The 19,146-nt window shown below is 37.0% G+C and overlaps 3 protein-coding genes across 5 annotated transcripts in view; 1 reads left to right on the forward strand and 2 right to left on the reverse strand.

Annotated features, from left to right (window-relative positions):
• Positions 1-508: 508 nt before the first annotated feature.
• On the reverse strand, positions 509-3,016 carry pgp (phosphoglycolate phosphatase). The gene is made up of 2 exons (XM_084434020.1): positions 1,496-3,016; positions 509-1,411 (listed from the first exon to the last, which is right to left on the reverse strand). The coding sequence occupies exons 1-2, from the start codon at positions 2,088-2,090 to the stop codon at positions 1,086-1,088; spliced, it is 921 nt and encodes a 306-aa protein (XP_084290146.1). The 5' UTR covers positions 2,091-3,016; the 3' UTR covers positions 509-1,085.
• A 1,218-nt stretch (positions 3,017-4,234) lies between these two features.
• On the reverse strand, positions 4,235-9,297 carry zdhhc4 (zDHHC palmitoyltransferase 4). Its single transcript, XM_084434019.1, has 7 exons — positions 8,973-9,297; positions 8,593-8,725; positions 8,432-8,505; positions 8,079-8,257; positions 7,879-8,004; positions 4,714-4,958; positions 4,235-4,626 (listed from the first exon to the last, which is right to left on the reverse strand). The coding sequence occupies exons 2-7, from the start codon at positions 8,713-8,715 to the stop codon at positions 4,336-4,338; spliced, it is 1,038 nt and encodes a 345-aa protein (XP_084290145.1). The 5' UTR covers positions 8,716-8,725; positions 8,973-9,297; the 3' UTR covers positions 4,235-4,335.
• Positions 9,298-11,532: 2,235 nt separating this feature from the next.
• grid2ipb (glutamate receptor, ionotropic, delta 2 (Grid2) interacting protein, b) overlaps positions 11,533-19,146 on the forward strand; it is a 35,801-nt gene continuing 28,187 nt past the window's right edge. For all 3 annotated transcript variants that reach the window (XM_084435090.1, XM_084435091.1, XM_084435092.1), the window contains exons 1-4: positions 11,533-12,136; positions 12,839-13,092; positions 14,679-15,011; positions 15,101-15,255. In XM_084435090.1, coding sequence (XP_084291216.1) covers positions 12,049-12,136; positions 12,839-13,092; positions 14,679-15,011; positions 15,101-15,255 — 830 coding nt within the window. In that variant the 5' untranslated portion in view covers positions 11,533-12,048. The remainder of the gene's footprint in view (positions 12,137-12,838; positions 13,093-14,678; positions 15,012-15,100; positions 15,256-19,146) is intronic.

The raw sequence follows: 19,146 nt of genomic DNA on the forward strand, positions 1-19,146 counted from the left end.
ACCAAGGTGACTTTAATAACTTCAGTTGTGGTGAGAAAATTGAAGAGCAATCGCATTGCAAGGTTAGTTTACCCAAAACTGAAAATTCTGTCATCCTTTACTCACTCAAGTCGTTCCAAACCTTGCTTTCTTCTGTGGAACACAAAATAAGACATTTTGAAGAATGATGGTGAAGGTTTTAAAACATAATTTCTTAAAATATCTTCTACACTTAAAAAGGTTGCTGCCTTAAATTTCTAAGTATAATCAACTTGGATGTTTAAGTCATTTCAACTTAAATTACATTAAACTGACTTAAAAATGAGTTGAATTGAGTCTTTTAAAGTTGAAAATTGCTTAACTTATTTTGATGAGTTAAAGCAATGTAAAAACATGTTTGTTTGTTTTTTACAGTGCATTATGTTCCTCAGAAGGTTTGTTCCTACACGAGGGTGAGTAAATAATGACAGAATTTTGGGTGAAATACCCCTGGCCCTGTAAGTACATTATTAAGAAAAAAAGTACACTTTTCATTAATAATTCTTATTTATTTGATCTGTCACGTAAAATGAACACTTTGTTCAAACCGTGGTGAGAAGTCAAATCCTACCAGGTTGATGGGAGTGACGACAAAGCTGTCATTTAAGTGCAAAATATAATAATTACAAAAATGTATAACATGTTCTCTTATGTTACAAGTAAAGTGAATTAACAGTAGAGTTGAACAAGTACTTCTAATAAAATAAAAACAAACAGCACAATTTTGAGGGTCATTTGTTTTGTAGTACCCGAGTGTTACTGATCAGCAAACACATAACAAATGTCACAAATAATTTTTTTAAACAAAATAAAATACAATAAAACAAACAATAACACTGACATATAGCCCTTATATTAACTTTAAAAACAGTGGGATATATAAAAAAAAAAAGAGGTAGGCCAGTTTAAAATGAAGCCTTGATAGTTAAATCACACTGCATATTTGTGAAAAAACATACAATTTCTGTTAAACTGTAATATTAAAATAGGTTATTTTGTTCCATACTGACACCCATATATTGATAAATATTCTCTACTAAAGTAGGTAAATCTCAAGTAAATTCTGACTATGCCTGTAGTGCAGGTAAAATATCAGCAATGCTGTCTACATAGTAGTCAGGCACCATTCTTTGGCGATGTGGACATTCGCTCTTCAGGTTTGCCTCAGCTTCTGCTACAGTGGAAACTCCTGTAAGGGTCAGCAGGGTCTTCATGCCACAGTTTGACCCTAGCATGATGTCAGTGTCCAGTCTATCTCCGACCATCAGACACTTCTGAGGGTCCAGGTCGAACTGGCTGGCCACACACTCGAACATGAAGCTGCTGGGTTTTCCCACCACTTGAGCTTGGCGTTGTGCAGCGGTCTCTACCGCCCGTAGGAGGCACCCTGTCCCTGTAGAAAAGCAGAAGACAAGGTCGTTGTGATAACACGACATTCAGGTGATTCATTTTTGTGACGTCATTGATATTTGCTTACCAGGGACCGCTTTGCCTCCCTCCAGAGGCAGCCTCGTGTCCGTGTTAGTGCCCACGAACTGACAGTCGGGGTTACACAAGTACTGCAGAGCTCTGTTGAGCTTCATGTAACTGAAATGCTCATCAAACCCGACCAGTACAGCTCGGACCTCCTTATCGAGAGGAACATTGGCCCAGTCGATTTGAACTCCAGAGATGGGGTCAGGCCCCACACCGACCGCCTGGATTCCCACCTCCTCGAGCTCCTGCTTCATCGCGTTGCTCCCAATTAAATAGACTTTTCCGTCGAGTTTACACACATTTTTGAGGTACATCGCCGAGCAGTACGCGGTCCCGAACACCTCGTCCGCGGTGGCATCGAACCCGAGCTTGCCTAATTTATCCGCGTACATTTGTCGGGTTTTCGTGCTGTTGTTCGTGACAAAAAACACCCGCTTTCCGTTTTTCTTCAATGAATTGATAACCTCAGGGGCTCTGGGGATTGCCTGGTCCCCTCGCCATATCACGCCATCGCAGTCAAACAGCACACTGTCCACTGAGTCCAGTAACTGTCGGCTCAGCGCGCCGTTCAGACTCTTACATTTAGATGCAGCCATTCCTCAAGTTACTCTCGTCCTGACAGCGATCTTCTTTCTTGTCCTCGGCCCGTCCTAAAATAACATTTGATCTACAAAAAGTCCGCTGACTAGATTGAGATTAGAGAATGACAGCGAGCCGAAGTTTACTTGTTTCTGCGACTGAACGGAACACTAGCGATTCATTCGTTTGTCAATGACACTCTACTACTGTACGTAACGTTTTATACTAGTAATACACTTCCGCGCCGGTTTAAAGGGCCAGTGACCATAAATGGCATGATGAAATAGACCTTAAAGGAATAGTTCGCTTAAAAATGAAAATTCTGTCATCATTTACTCACCCTCAAATTGTTAGATATGTTGAGGAATTTTTGAAGATTGTCGGTAACCAAACAGTTGATGGACCCCATGACTTCCATAGTAGGCTATTTATTTTTTATGGAGGTCAGTTGCTCCCTCAACTTTTTGATTACCGATATTCTTCAAAATTCCTTCCTTTGTGTTCAGCAGAAGAAAGAAAATCTTACAGGTTTGAAACAACTTGCGGGTAAGTAGGCTAAATGCAGAATTTAAATTAAGTGAACTATATTCCTTTATGGGCCATTCACGCCAAGAACAATAACTTAAAAGATAACTATAATAAAGATAACCATATTAGAGGCCACACCAGCGGACGATATCATGCTGTTTATTCTAAGTACGTGCTTATCTGTCTATTTAAAATGCTCGAGCTCTTTACAGCAGGATGAATTCTGATTGGCTGTCAATGTTTTTATCATTCATCAGCTAGATCAAATCGTTCTGAAAGTGATTCCATGATCGTTATAGCTGTGGTGTGGTTTAGCACTTCTGGTTCCATAATCGCAAAGTCAACGGCTTTTTTTATGGGCTTTTGGGTTAAATGCCTAAAATAAAGCCTCTGGTTAACCCAAGCTCAAGCCCTTGCGATTAAAAAAAAAAAAAAAACTAAGGCCTAAATGGGACTACTACAGATAAATTAAGGTTTTATTTTAATAAGGATTTGTTTTTTTAATATTTTATTTTTAATATAAAAATTGTGCTAAAGACAGTTAGAAAATAATGATTTTATTTGAGATCATTAAGCAAATGCGCATTGATATAGTGTGGCTTTTTTAAAAACATGGTTTATATTGTGGTTATGTTTTATCAATAGAGAAATGGAAAGACAGCATTTAAGCTAAATAATAAAGAACTTCCTCTGAACAATCTGTCAAGACAGACTAAATGGTCTTGATCAGGGATTTTGCTGCCAGAAAAACATAGCACCAAGTTCTTGTGGCAAATAATTTAATGATTTTTTTTTTCTTCTTTTTACTTAAAGGTACATTTAACAGTATTTTACTGTAAAATTACACAAGTTAAGGTTAGATCTATTACAGGTTTCTACTTTTGCTTAAATGTATTTAGCCTATTGATTTATTTAAGAAAACATTTATACTTAGACGGGCATCTTACCCCAAGTGTCTCACTTCAACCTTTCACAAAAAAAAAAAAAAAAAAAAAAAAAATTATATATATAAATTATTATTTAAAAAAAAAAATTAAGTAAAAGGTTGAAGTGAGACACTTGGGGTAAGATGCATATATATTTACCCTATAATCTAAATGAATCACAAATTCCACAATAATATAAAACTTATACAAAAAAAAAATACATTCACAAACCTATTATCTAATGACAATAACATTTGATTATTTGTTGAAAATTTGTTCAGATCATGAACCTTAGTACATATACAATATATTAAATTTCAAAATATAAATCTAACCCTCACATCCTAAATAATAGTCATAATATGCTTATGTTACAGAGTTTTCCAAATCTCATACATGATAACATGAGCATAAGTATTACTCCTAGTCCTCCAGAAATATGTAAAAAAAAAACAAATCCTTGTAACAAAAACACTAAATTGCATTAGAAATGAGATATTCCATATGACTTTAGGACAGTACTCTATTGAATTGACTCAATGCATATCATTGACAGCCATTAAACATGGGCATCTATCCTGAGAGTACTGCAAGTTTAAGTATATACTATATACATGCTTATATATACAAATGTTAAACTATTAGAAAATTCTTATAAAAAATAAGTCAGAAAACAAAAAAGAAAGAGAAAGGATACCAATAATACATAAAGCTGAGAAAGTATTTATTAAAAATCCCATTTACCCAAATAAAATAGTTTAGTACAAATACACTGTTAAAAATAACAATAACAACAACAACAGTTGCTCTAATTTTCTTTTTTCTGAACAGGACATAAGGGCCAAAAGATTTCCCCAACATTTTTGAGGATTCCCCTATGATAGAAACCTCTGAATGGATTGTATGAGGTCTGGCAGTTGTGTCCAGTGTACGGATGGCAATGCTGGCAGCTGTGACCTTTTCCTTTAAACCACTCATTGGCGGTTTGATTTATCAAAGCCAAATACATGTGAAACATAGAATAACCCGCCAAGAGGAAAAAGACAAATACAAGGAAGCCCAGCATGAAGACAATCCGTGGAAACGTCAGAAAGAGATGCTGTACAAAGAATGCAATGGGAAAAGATTTATTAGAGAGATAATCCATGTACCACAGCACAGTTATTAGTAAAGAAGTTATTATTACCTGGATGATGAAGAGCGGTCCAGCGGGATGTTGCACACCCTGCCCGTCAATGTAGTGAGCGTGCAGGAGTCCAGTTCGCAAAACAGTTTGGAGCAACATGTCTGCTGTAAGGACTGCTATATCACCTGCCATGACACACACACTCAGGAGGTACAGCAGGAAGTATCTGATGTTCTGGGCACCGATGCAGTTATTCACCCACACACAATGATGGTCGAATCTCTGGACGCATCGATTGCAAACCCCTGCACAAATGATATCAACAGCGTTTGTGGTATAATGTTGATTACACAGTCAAATTTTTAAACGTAACAAAGAAATGCCGTTTTTGACAGTACATTGGGCCATTATGATAATGACAACAACAAAAGTTTGTTTGCTTATAACTTAATTATTTTGTTTCTTTTTAAACTAAGGGACAAGGGAAATTATTTTGTGATACCACTTAACTCGTATTGAATGGTGAAAATTCCTTTAAATTAGTTTATGTGAGAGAAAATGGGGTTAGTAATAGTTGATTCCTAACTATTCCAAGCTAGTAGTATGATGCTAGATCTTTACTGTATAAAATATGGTAACAATGTTTTGAGTTTTATGGATTTAACTTAAATTTCATTCATCTTTTTCACTTCCAACAGTAGAATAGAGTCAAACAGTGCCCGCCCCCTTTTTCAGCGGTACTGGTTCTGGAAGTATTTTTTCCATTCATTTTTCCCAGGAGGGCAGGGTTTCATATTATTTTGAAGCTTCCCCGGGCACCGCCATTGGCTAGCGGACCCCCACCTGCTGTTAGCATTCCATTGACTCCCATTCATTTTGGCGTCACTTTGACAGCGAATAACTTTACATCTGAGGTGTTTAAAGACTCCATTTGTCCATTATTTATTTCTAAAGAAACACGAAAATGTATAAAAGGCTCCATTACCTTGTATCTTACGTTATGGCCCCGTAGAAGCAGTTTTTGTAAAAATAGGCTAACGATTGCGTCATAACCACGCGACTCTCTGTCGCACAGTAGAGAGATTACTGTATAGACAGGAGGAGAAGCTCGCAGGCAATCGGGGGGACGTGGAGGCAAAATGACAAAATAATGAATCAGAATACTTAGCAAAAGTTGCTCCTGCTCCAGCTCATGGACACCTCCTACTCACACTCTCCGTCTCTGCAAGTTTCTTAAGGGAATGATTCAGATTTCTCTTGGCACAGCAACTAGAAGACAGACGGGTTGCTCACGTCACATCTACGTCGTCAAGCTCAGTTTGAGGCTGCGCAGTACGCTCGACCCCCAGGAAGTAAGAGCTTCTAATTGACTTCACTTGTCTCCGTTGAATCCATCCGTTGAGTCGCTGTGTCCAGTTTATATACTGTCTATGATTTTTCCAATTGGGATTTTAAAATAGTGTTTGTAAAAGAATTATAAGCCATTAACCAAGCCAATCAGCTATAAGGTGAATCATAACATTACAAACTTTGATTTGAAGCAAAAAGGTTTTTGAAAATCGGGACAGGTAAAAGATTGTGCACTTAAAGGATTAGTTCACCCCAAAATGAAAATTTCCTAATAATTAACTCACCCCAATGCCATCCAAGATATCCATGTCTTTCTTTCCTCAGTGGGAGAGAAATTATGTTTTTTGAGGAAAAATTTTTCTTCTAACAATGGACTTCATTGGTTACCATCGTTTTTAAGTCCAAATCAATGCAGTTTCAAAAGTCTTTGAAGTGTTTAAACGGGCTGTACGCGATCACAGCTGAAGAAGAGGTTGTTATCTAGCGAAACGATAGGTCATTTTCATTTTTTTAAAATAATTTATAGACTTTTTACCTTCAATAGTTCAGCTTGAGCTGATCAACAAACGGACAGGGAACTACGTCATCACGTTGAAAGGTCACGCCGGCGCCGGCAGAAGTACCGCCCCACTGTTTACAATGCGACCGTACGTAGGAGGATAGTTCAAATAGTATTGTTTGCTATTTTATATATATATATATAGTAATAGTATTCAGTGAATATGAATATGAATAGTATATGAATAACATTCTGATGAATATGAATAGTAGTTCATAGTATTGCCGGCACCGGCGTGACCTTTCCAACATGATGACGTAGTTCCCTGTCCGTTTGTTGATCAGCTCAATCCGAACTATTGAAGGTAAAAAGTCTATAAATTATATATATATTTTTTTTAAATGACCTATCGTTTCTCTAGATAACAACCTCTTCTTCAGCTGTGATCGCGTTCAGCCCGTTTAAACACTTCAAAGACTTTTGAAACTGCATTGATTTGGACTTGAAAACGATGGAAACCAATGAAGTCCATTGTTAGAAGAAAAATCCAGAAATGTTTTCCTCAAAAGACATAATTTCTCTCCCACTGAGGAAAGAAAGACATGGATATCTCGGATGGCATTGGGGTGAGTAAATTATTAGGAAATTTTCATTTTGGGGTGAACTAATCCTTTAACGGTTTTAGTGAGGGAAAGAACTACAATACCATGAAACATTGGAGATGGAGAAATATAAAGCTACTCATATACAAATGTTGTTTTATATGTATAAATATACATTTTTAGTTTATTGCAAAATATGCATTTACTAACATTTCAGCATTTTGAGAGAATAGAGAGATCGGCTCGATTACGTTATTCCCAGTGCTTCATGGGAGTGGGCGGAGCTAAAGAGCTATTTTGGAGCATGTAGCTTTTTCCAAGACTGATTGGTGTAATTTTCTGTACTGCATTATGGGTAATGTAGTTTTTCCACCAGGAATTCCACTGTTAAACAATTATAAAAATAAGATGAAATAATGCAGGCTGCAGCTTCAGCAGAAGAAAATACCACAAATTAACAACCTCGTCACTCACAGTCGAGCTCTCTTTAAAGGTTTATAAGTTATTGTTCTAGTTTGTACATTCGGAAAAGGTTGTTTTTACAACTGTTGCACTCTATTAACAGTACTTTGCTGTAAAATTACATGGAATGTCCCACTAGATCTATTTTCTAAGTTTATAGTAAAGGATATAGTAGTAAGATAACTTACCGCTCACCAATTAACAGGTTTTTACTGTTGCAGATAATTAGTTGTTTTTTTTTCATGTTAAAATTATGATCATTTTTTACCGTGCATGTTCTGATGTTTAAATGAAGGATTAACAAACACTTACTACAGTGTTTAGATCGGGCAGGTTTGACCAGCTGACAGGTTGAACACCTGACTCCCTGCTGGAACAGTTTTTCATCATACTGGTAGACCTTTAGTTGTGTAGTATGGTTTGCCTTTGTCAGTGTGCCTTCAAAAGAAAAGTCAAACTGAATGGATTTGATTTTATATTCATGAAAATGAGACAAGTCTTCATTTGCTTACCAGGGTCTCTGCTACAACACAGGTAGAACAGATAGGACTTGAGAGCGAGGAGGACATAGGGAATGCACAGGCTGATTGAACTTGTGCCCATGTCCAAACAGAAGCCAAAGACCTCATAGGAGAATTCTCCATACACAACCACTTCAAGTAACAGGTGCAAGTAAAGGAAGATATTGTTCCTGGTGTGAAGGAAATAATTGGACATAGGATGTCAGGGAATGTTTACAAAATTATCTGGTTTCGACTGCATTTTGTTTTTGAGATGTTATGAAATTATCTGTCGGTTTTTAATATACAGTATAAAAAGGTTGTAGCAAAACATATCTGGTGTGACCTGTTCAAACTTATGTTACCTCTGATGGAACAGTCTGTGCATAGTCCTGTAGCAAATGCTTTGGAGACATTGTGGCATCAATTGAGAGACAACCTAAAAGAAAGAAAAAACAGTATATAAATGACACTTTAAACAACTGCAGAAATCATTAAGTTTGCAGGACTTCTCCTAGGCTCTTACCCCTGTGAATGTGTCCAAAAGCCGACCGAGAGGAGTTTGCTGATGTCCTGAATACTTACAAACCAGAGCAATGCAGGTGAGCACTACAGCCACATATATACCAAAGAGAGTGAGGAAGTCCATTTGCCACTACCTAAGCAGCACAGGACTGTGTGTGAGTAACTGACTTCACTTATTACAGATGCTTATGTTTGTATATGTCGAGATCAAAGAGCTTAAATCAAAACCTAATGTAGGCTACTCGTATGTATGGCCGAACCAGAACTCATCCATTAAACCATATACAACTGTGTTTAAAAGTTTATTTGTATACAATACTGGACACACAGGTCTAGCACTGGCAGTGTATACAAAGAGAGGCAAGCGAAGGAAAGTTTTACCTTTTATTCATCTGAGCACCATCCTCCCACACATTTACTATTTCCGTACAGACCTAATAGCGTGAAGTAACAGCAAGAACACGAAACAGTGTTGCCAGATCTCAAAATAAAACACCTTGCATGTCAAAACACGCCCCTACGTGCTGCCTGCCCAAAATTATATATTTAAAAATAAAATAAAACGTATTGCACTTTTGTATTTTGGAAATAAATTTAACAACAACCCGCGACAACCAAAGCGACTTTTTCGGTGGGAAACAACAATCCCAAAGCGGACATGGCAACACTGATGCGGAACTTACTCAGTCACGACAACTGCGTTGTCAAAGTAAAAGTCATCCCATGCTTCTTTTTGATTTTTTTTCAGGCTCGCTTTTTTGAAGTCGTTTCGTTTGTCTGGCAATACAGTCTGCAAATGACTCTTGTTTCGAAATCGTGTCTTTCAAAATGCGTTTAAATATTTTAAATATTTATTATAAATGATTTAGCCATGCACGTTATTATTATTATTATTTATATCAGGTGCCCTCGTAATCTTTTTATCAAAATAGCATTCCCTTTTTCTCTCTGATGACGTGTTAACTGGCGTGAGGGCGGGGACAACCTGTCACTCACATCAAAGCACTGGCAAACCACAACGACCCACCGATCAATCCCCGATAAAGGATTGAATCAAGTTCCGCCTACATTTATTTTCTTGTTCGAGTAACCTCAATCGGATTAGACCAGTAGGGGGCCTCAGTGATCCTCCAGGGGGCCGCGAGATAACTTAAAATTAATTTATATATATTCTTATAAATTAATACATTTTTATTATGAGTAGGCTACGTAAAAAAAAAAAATAACCAAAAAAAAAAGCACCACCTCTCGTAATTATTCTGTGATTGTTTCGGAGCAGCCCAAGCCGTTTCTCATCGCGCTGTAGAAATACAGACTGAACGGCGTGTGAACACTGAAAACCAGTGTCACTAATAAAGCTTTGATGAATGACTGTAAAAAATGACGATTGAAATGAAGGTAAAGACGATTACAGTGACATACAGGAGTCGTACATTAGGCACGCGCAAGTCCGTTGACTTATGCGCAAACAAACCATGTATGTGCGCTCTCGGCTTTAACATTGGGGTGAGCAGGCCAGGGCACTTGTGAGCCACTATGTAGCCGTTTGGAACGCATTTGATGAAGGGAGCAACCATTTTTTTTTTCATCTGGGATGTTCCCATGACAATAGTATTGGTTCGGAGAGGAGGGGCCTTGGAGTAAAAAAGGTTGGAAACCACTGCTCTATAGGCCTATGTCACAACAAGTAGACTGTCTCCACTCACATTTCATATTTGGATAATGATAACTGAGTGAGTACTATCATTCATCAAATGGCATACAACTTTGCTCTGCTAACATACCTACATTCTGATTACAATATACTCTTTAATTATTCTTCTGAACTTAAGCTTTTTCCCACTATGCTTATTTTGCAAATGTTCTTTTAAAACATTAAATTATTTCAAATTGTATCATTTGTCTCAGAAGCAGATAGTTAATAAGTGTAGGCCTACTTGTTTTCAGTTCAGGGTTGCCATAGCCTTCTAACTGTTTCTTCTTACAGTTATCATGTTACAGACCTGCACATTCACTAGAGGTGATGCCTCAAAAGAAAGGGATACCACCAAAGCCCTTCGAGAATACTCCACCAAGCAAAGGCAGTCGGTATTTTCTTTTAAGGTATGCATGCATTTGTAAATCTAAGTGTTAACAACATTTTTATGAATATGAAGAAATGTGTTTTTAAAGTTACTATTTTTTGCACCTTTAGTTGTCAGACCACAACATAAAAGTAAAAAATAATTATAGAAGTTAAATGAGAGCTAACAAATTATTGAAGGCTGGAGAATGGTTTTATTTTTGGATATTTCAGTTTTCCTTTTCTTTTATTCCAAAATTCTTTTTTTTTGTTAATGTCTATGGATTTTACTGTAAACAACCAAGTTAATTATGTTTAATTAATGATGTCTAATTTATTTCTGCAGTTATAATAACAGAGCTATTTGACATTTTAAAATAATGAGGAGAGTCTTTACTGTCAGTGCAAGAATTTCCTTTTTTTTTATTGCAATAAAATGATATTTTTTTCTATATACACAACAACTTTTCGGTTGTATTGGTAAGTGGAGATGTTGATTGAGGAACAAAAGTGGAGATACAAGCATTGGCACTAAATAATTCAGTTAGCCCTGTATAACTCGTCTTTGCTTCAGTCCTACATAATACGTCTATTACGTTTTCCTGCTAGTTATACTGTTTCCCCTTTCAGATTGTAACCTTGAAAGTGAAACCGCACTACACACTGTTTATACTGTGGTGGCGTGTTGATTTTTTTATTATCTGCCCAGGCCAGAACTCAAAAAACAGTCTGGAAGACCTCGGTTGCGCCTGAGCTGCATGTCAGCTCACTCAGTAAATCAATCTTTTCCTCCTGAATCCCCCTCGGATGCATGACAGCATGTGTCCCTGCCATGTGGCACGAGAGATCTCGAGATGCAGCATTTAATCTGTCTAATCCAGAACAAGGGCTTTAATAGCACTGCTCCTGTTCAAAGATGTGTGACTGCGCTCTTCAGTGCATTCAGACGTTCTAATTATCCACCATCGTCCTGCCAGATCCCCAAGCTGCTACTGGGCTACTTTTTGTCCCTTGGAGAGACAGCTAGAAGAGAGAGTATGGGAAGGAGGTATTTATAGAGAAATGGGGCCTCACTTTACCCTTTTTGGAGAGAGAATCATTAAGGATCTGTGCTAGGTGTCCCAGATTCTTGATTTGAGCTCTGCAGGCAGGACTAGGAGGACTCGGCAGAGATGCAGAGTCAACTCATAGACAGGATCACTCTGGCACTCGATGCAGTGTCACCCTTTTTTTAAGTGGCAGCGCTTTGCGTGCCACACGACGATGGGGGGCATTCGCAAGGCGTTTCCCCTGAAGCGTGGTGCGGTTCAGTAGGAGGATCTCGGTGACAACGTTGAAGACGTGGACCCGGCGTTTCACCCTTAGAATTTTTGATACCTGTTGAATTACGACAAAATGAAGAAATTCCTCCAGAATAAGAAAGGGAGATACTCCTTAAAGCAGAACAAGCCGGGTCCTCGCATTCCGCCCAAAGATGCTTGTAGTAAGTGTTTAGTGTTCAAGAATTTCGTATTAGTAGTATAATGTTGTATTAATACTAACATGACTTTCTCTCAGCAGCACATTTAAAGTCAATTTAGATGCACAAGTAGGCTAATGCTTTTATGAATGACCTTCTATCAATCTACAGGCCTAGGCTTCGCATGGACTGACCCATAAACACAATATTTTACCAGCCGTTTAATTGGGAATGTTGATAGTGGGGTTATTTGAATGTCTTTTTGTGTTCTGGTTTCACTAGGGAGCACTTGCTATGCAGTGAACTTGAGTTTCATGTTGCTGATGCTGTGTTCTGGCAAATCTGTCTTCTAATATCGGATGATTTGGGAGCCTCTGTTCTTTTTCAATGAGGTCAATGTTACTGGGAGGTCTAATGTATCAGCTGAGACTCTGTATTTAGTGAAGGTTACGTGGTTCTCTTTATGTAGGCCTGCATTACTTTGTCTTGTCAGGATAGGCAGAAATTCACATATCTTGACACATTTTAGCTTCCAGCCTAGGTGTATTTATTTTAGGTGCTTGACATATTTTAGTGTCTGGTTTAAGCATGTGTCTGCAGTGCAAATTTCCATTTTGAGGAACTTGATCATTCTGGTGTGGATAAGCAGGTCTTGGCTGATTGACATTTGGACCCTAGTTTACTGTTAGAGAGCACATATCCTTTGATTTGCCATCTTTTTCACAGTTCTCACCATGCCAGCATCCAACCAGAGCTGGCCAGAGGAGTTTGGCTTTCAGATAGGGGGGAACGGGCCCAGCTACATCCTGACTGTGGAAGAGGGAAGCAGTGCTCACCTGTCTGGACTGCAACCTGGAGACCAGGTCTTGGAGATTGAGGGGCAGAATGTTTCCAGTCTCAGTGCTCAAGAGGTTATTGCCCTTGCCCAGTCACAACGAAACATCCCGCCCAGTATCGGAGTGGTTTCACGCATCCAACAGGTGGGTCAATAACATGATGCTCACTTTTTGTCAGAATGTATTAACTGGCAGAGTGTCTAGTCTATTTACACCAAGTGCAAAGAGACCACCTTGTTGGCACAGGCTATTTACACTAACTTTGCCCACCATTGTCTGATTGAGCAAGACAAAATTACAAAGAAATCCTGTTGAGAACAGGATCAGTGGCATGGAGAGTAAGGCAAGTGGCATTAGCTTTTGATGCGAGTTCGAATCCGCCATTTTCCGAACTCTTATCAGCTTGGAAAGGCTTTTATTTAAATTTTTTTTTATAAAATATTCGAAAAATGGAAATAAAGTGTCTAACAGTATTTAATAGTGGGAATTAAGTGTTTATTGGATAGGTGTAAAAGAAGGCTTTAAGGATAGGGACAAATAATGTCTAAATAAGGCAGCATCTATTTATGATTTTAGAGGTACACTATGTAACTTTCGGCACTGTAGCGGTTAATAAACAAAACTGCATGCGTCTTGTGGAAGAACATTATAGCCGGAGCTACTTCTCTCTGTTCATATATATGGCAAGTAATGCAGGTACTTTAACATTTGGCGTCCAGCCCGGTCTTTAATAGTCTGATGTAAATTGAGCCACTTCGCATGGCTATGAGCGGGATATTGCTTATACTGTGTATTTCCAAGTATATGATACAGCTTTCATTCTTCAGGTCAATAATATATTCATAGGGAATAAAATCAGTTAAAATAAGGAAAGCGGTATCTTTATCATAGTATCCTTTCAATGGTTAAGGGGATTTCAAATGACGGGCTGGAAATGCATTTCTGGAAATCATCCATTTGTTTTATTAGTATGTTTTTATTTAGTTATTTATTTACCTTCTTAACAATTTGAAAGATAATAAAGATATTGTTTGATAAGTGAAATTTCTGATTGTAATCCTTGAAAACGAAAAACAATAGAGCTTGAAAAGTCCTTGAAAGTCCCAGAATTTAATTTAAATTTGACAAACACTTATTATAGGCATACCGTAGTGATTCAGGATAAGACAAAAAACTAAATAGCTTCATGATGTACTTGATCATTTTATAAATTTGTTCAATTTTAAACTACAAAGTTACAGTTTCCTTTTAATTAATATAATCACATACACTGAATATGTTATTACTGCATACTTTTTTGTGGTATTACAATAAACGGTAACACTTTACAATAAGGTTCATTAGTTAACATTAGTTAATGTATTAACTAACATGAACTTACAATGAGCAATACATTTGTTACAGTTTTTATTAATATTTGTTAATGTAAGTTAATGAAAATACAGCTGTTCATTGTTCATGTTAGTTCACAGTGCTAATGTTAACAAATACAACATTTGATTTTAATAATGTATTAGTAAATGTTGAAATTAATATTAACTAAGATTAATAAATGCTGAAGAAGAATTGTTCATTCATAGTTCATGTTAACTAAGGTATTTAACTAATGTTAACTAATGAACCTGCAAATAGTATCTGCCAATAAGTATAAATGCTATAAAAGTACATACACAATTATATATTCTGTTTCTACCGATATCAACGGGTAAAATTTCACTGACTGTCTGCAGATGGATATCACTCCAGGCCCCGATGGTCGCTTTGGATTCACTATAGTGGGAGACTGCCCCCTGCTGGTGGAGGATTGCTCCCCCTGCTCCCCAGCGGGTCGCAGTGGTCTCCGAGCTGGAGATTACGTCATGGAGGTGAATGGGATCCCTGTGAAGCACCATGAGATGGCCGCCGCTTTGATAAAGGCCTCTCAGGGACGAACACTGCGTCTCGGGGTGCTGTGCATGGGCAGTCGTCAGAAACGCAGCAGCGGATGCATAGAGGGGTCTCTGAAAGACTCAGACGGCTTGCGTCAGGACCGCAAACACAAGGCTCTGGAGTTCAACAGGAGGGTGAGTGAGTTTATCTGACAGACTTTGAATGCGCTTTTATGAATCGGTACAATTAAAGGTGTACAATGTCGCTATCATTCCTTTTTCAGGTTGAGGAGATTTTGAGGAACGATCCAGAGGTGAAAGAGAAACTTTTTGCTGTGCTGAAACAGTTTGCTGCTGAGAGGAAGGTAGACTGGCTTGCTTCCGTTCTTCCTGACATCTTGACAACCGAAGAGCAGCAACAGCTCATCTCAAACATCAGGTATCTATGACAACTCAATCTGCCACATACAGTGCTCATTAATTTTTGATCTCTGGGCCACTCTCTGACCCAGATGGTTTCAGCTACTGTATTTAGCCGTGCAGAACAGATCGAAGGCCACCAGAGGGCATCAGTTTAGTATAGGATAGGTTTTGCTAAATATATGAATAGATTTTTAGTAAATGTTTTGCTGTTTTGATTATTATGTTCTAGAAAGTCCTACTATGAGGGACATACTTGCAGTGAGATAATTAATTAGCATGGCTTTCTGTATAAACTGGGTTGACCTAAAAAGGACACTGATAGATGTGTCTCCATCTGGTGCTGCAATGCAAACTGATAATCTTCTAACCCTCTGATGAATGCTGACACTGTTAATAGTGAAATTCCCTTTCCAGTCAAGCCTATGCCTCAATGCCAACTGGGTCAATAACATAAGACGGCACTGACAGAGAATTCTAGTGTTGATCCATTTGTTGGCTTGTCTCTGGACTCTGTCAAGCTGTTTGGCAAGTGATGCTTATTAGGTCAGCTTACACAGTCTAGCAAGTGATACGTTTTCAGATGTTTTCACTTAATTAGATGTTTGATTATAATATACCTTTCAAAAATGTGGGGTCTGCATGATTTTTAAAAGAAGTCTCTCATGCTTACCAAGGCGGTATTTATTGAAAATTGTGAAATGTTATCACAGTTTAAAATAACTACTTCCTATTTTAATATATTTTAAAATATAATTTATTCCTGTGATGGCAAAGCTGAATTTTCAGCATCATTACTCCAGTCTTCAGTGTCACATGATCCTTCACAAATCATTCTAATATCCTGATTTGGTGCTTTACAGCCAATTTCTTATAATAATATGACATTTCTTATTATTATCACAGTTAAAAACAGTGTGCTGCTTAATATTTATGCGAAAACCGTGATGCATTTTTTTATTCTTTGATAAATGGTTGATAAAAACAACAGCATTTGTTTGAAGTCAAAATCGTTTGTAACATTATAAATGTCTTACCTGTAACATTTGATTAATTTAAATGCATCCATATTGAAAAAAAGTTTTAATGTCTTCCAAAAAAAAAAAGAAGCTTTTGAATGGTAGTGTATGCAGTTCTAAGAAATATGTGTATATTAGTTTTAGTTTGGTGAAGATGTTTAATAAGGTAAATCAAGTAAAATATTTTAACTGTACATTACATTTTCACCTACTTCAAGTCAATTTATAAGGAAGAACATCATTAAGGTTATACAAAGTGTTTAATATCATGTTTGCTAAACAGAGACAAGCTATTTTCTCTGCACAGTAGGTGTTGTTCCTTTGTCTTATGAGATAATAACCTTTGTCACTGCGTGTAATCCTCTTTAGAGATGTATCTGGTGAAGGGAAGTGCATGGGGATGTCACCATATGTTCAGCAGCTTGGGGATCTTGAGTTCCCTGGGATTTTTGTACTATGTAATGCTAAATGTGCTGATGTTGAATACATGGCATTTGTGAAAAGAAATTAACCACCTGTATTGGACTGTTGGCACTTAGTATTCGTTATTCAGTATGTTTTGATCTGTTACATTTGAACATTATCTGGGATGGATTTTAAGCCTATCTGGGTAGATTTAGTTTGCATTGGCCTACTAGGACATTAGCCAGTTCCCAAAACATTTGAGCTATGCTCTTTTAGTTGACAGCAAATATCTATCTGGGCGCAATCATCATTTCTAGAAATCCCTCATTTAGGCCTCATAGGCAAGCCAGTTTAAGGTGTCATTGTCTGTTGTGCCATCTTCAGTTAGAGTAGTTAACACAAGTTTGTTGTTATTCGTTATTCAGGAAACTGAATGCTTTGAATGGAGAAAGATATTAGAGAACAATAAATATTATTATAGTTAAAACTTTAAAATAACTGAATATGTATATGACAGCAAAGCTGATTTTTTTTCTGAGTCACATGATCCTTCAGAAATCATTCTAATGTTGAAAACAGTTGTGCTGCTTAACATTGTGGAAACAGTGATACATTTTTTTCAGTATTCTTTGATAAATAGAAAGTTCAAAAGAACAGCATTTGTTTGAAATATGAATCTTTTGTAACATTTGACATGTTTTGATTGACACTTTTGATCAATTTAAGGCATCCTTGCTGAATGAAAGTATCTTAAACAGAAAATCTTACTGATCCCAACCTTTTGAACTGTAGTGTAAGCCTAATACAGTTTTTTCATATACATTTAATATATTTGACCACTTACAGTAGCTTGTATCCAATAAGCCATACTATCCCCACCTTCTGAAGTAGCATCACACACATTATATGTGTACTTTTGTCTGGTGCAAATATGTGCACATGCAAGTTTATAGTTGTTGAGGGTCAATTAATGTACAGTTCACCCAATTAAACACATGAATTGATCAAATCATATCACACTGGTATCATTCAATCTTCACTTTTAGACACATGTCTCAGTTTCTCTTCAGTGCTGATCTTCTGCAGCGGTCTCGAGGCAGTTGCAGTCAATAGTTCTTGATGGCTCAGAGGCTGTTCAGTTGGGTTAAAGTGACACTCATTGTTCTAAATATATCGTTTAAGTAGCCACTTCACTTTCATATTGTTCTGAGTCATGATACACTAAAAGATGAGTTGCTGTGGGTGAGTACCTTTCATCAAACTTTAATATCATTCATTGATCTATCTAAATGGAATTTGTCTATTCAATATTATGCAGTATTTTGCTGAGAACATGATCGTGAGTGATCATAATTTGATTCGTCTGCAAAATGGTTATGAAATGGTTTTGTCTTTGCCGTAAAACTTTACGTCTAAGATTTGAACTGGTCATGTAAAAAAGGTTTGTGTTCATGTTGTGCCAATGATATTTATTTTAGAGATATGTGGCTTATTAATCTGATTTCTGTATTCCTCACTAGTTTAATTATTAATATTTTTACTTTTCCCACAAACAGAGAGAACTGCTTAAATCATTTTGAATTCATTTTTGGATTACAGTGAACTGAAACAGAATTAATAATAATTTTGTAATTGTGCAGTCAGAGTATGTAATTAAGATATTAAAACAGAGCTACTCATATTAACCTTTGCTCAAAATGTCCCGCATTCAAGTGTATGTTTTTTTAATAGCAATCGCATTTGGTTAGAAAATAGGCAGAGCATGGCACCGTCTGACCCCTTAAATAAATTTCACTTTACAAATGCAAATTCAATCTGGCAATGTTAGTTCCGTCCATATTTTCTGAGAAGCTCAATAGATGTTAATGCACTCTGGTGTCATTCAGAATACTCATGCTAGTGCTGTAGTATTGAGGTGTGTAATGGCCTGTTAAGGCACTTACTGCTTTATTTATTCTTACCTGCTGTCTGAAACTGCTGCCATTAATGCAGCGATTGTTGTGCCACCATAATAATGTGAACCTGAGGCAACTCTTCTCTCTAGAATTGTCTAATGGTGTGTTTTTGTCACTACTGTCACCCAGGCAATGGGGAGAGACACATATTATTGTGAAACTGTATCATTTTAAATAATATTTCCTGGTAAATGGTTATGATTGTATAGCACCTACAGATATTACAGAGTAATAGAGACTGTGCTTATGAAGTAATTTGCTCGTATGTGAAGCGATGTGTATATGTTTTACTTAAAGGGATAGTTCACCCAGAAATGAAAATTGTCATAATTTACTCTGCCTCATGTCATTCCAACAGAAATAGATATATTTTTTAAAATTCTCTTTGGGTGAGTTAATTTAATACTGTGAAGCTGCTTTGATACAATCTGTATTGTGAAAAGCGCTATACAAATAGACTTGACTTGACTTGAGTAAATGATGACAGAATTTTCATGGACTATCCCTTAATATCTATAGTGAACTTTGTGT

This window comes from Rutilus rutilus (genome assembly GCF_951802725.1).
Source record: "Rutilus rutilus genome assembly, chromosome: 16".
NCBI lineage: Eukaryota > Metazoa > Chordata > Actinopteri > Cypriniformes > Leuciscidae > Rutilus > Rutilus rutilus.

What these genes read in the sequence shown, in the direction of transcription:
- zdhhc4 (XM_084434019.1), bottom strand. Translation starts at nt 8,715, where the DNA reads ATGGACTTCCTCACTCTCTTTGGTATATATGTGGCTGTAGTGCTCACC. An exon ending in TTTTGGACACATTCACAGGG is followed by an intron (nt 8,506 to 8,592) that starts GTAAGAGCCTAG and finishes TCTTTCTTTTAG; the next exon opens with GTTGTCTCTCAATTGATGCC. An exon ending in TGCCCGATCTAAACACTGTA is followed by an intron (nt 4,959 to 7,878) that starts GTAAGTGTTTGT and finishes TCATTTGTGCAG; the next exon opens with GGGTTTGCAATCGATGCGTC.
- pgp (XM_084434020.1), bottom strand. Translation starts at nt 2,090, where the DNA reads ATGGCTGCATCTAAATGTAAGAGTCTGAACGGCGCGCTGAGCCGACAG. An exon ending in GGGAGGCAAAGCGGTCCCTG is followed by an intron (nt 1,412 to 1,495) that starts GTAAGCAAATAT and finishes GCTTTTCTACAG; the next exon opens with GGACAGGGTGCCTCCTACGG.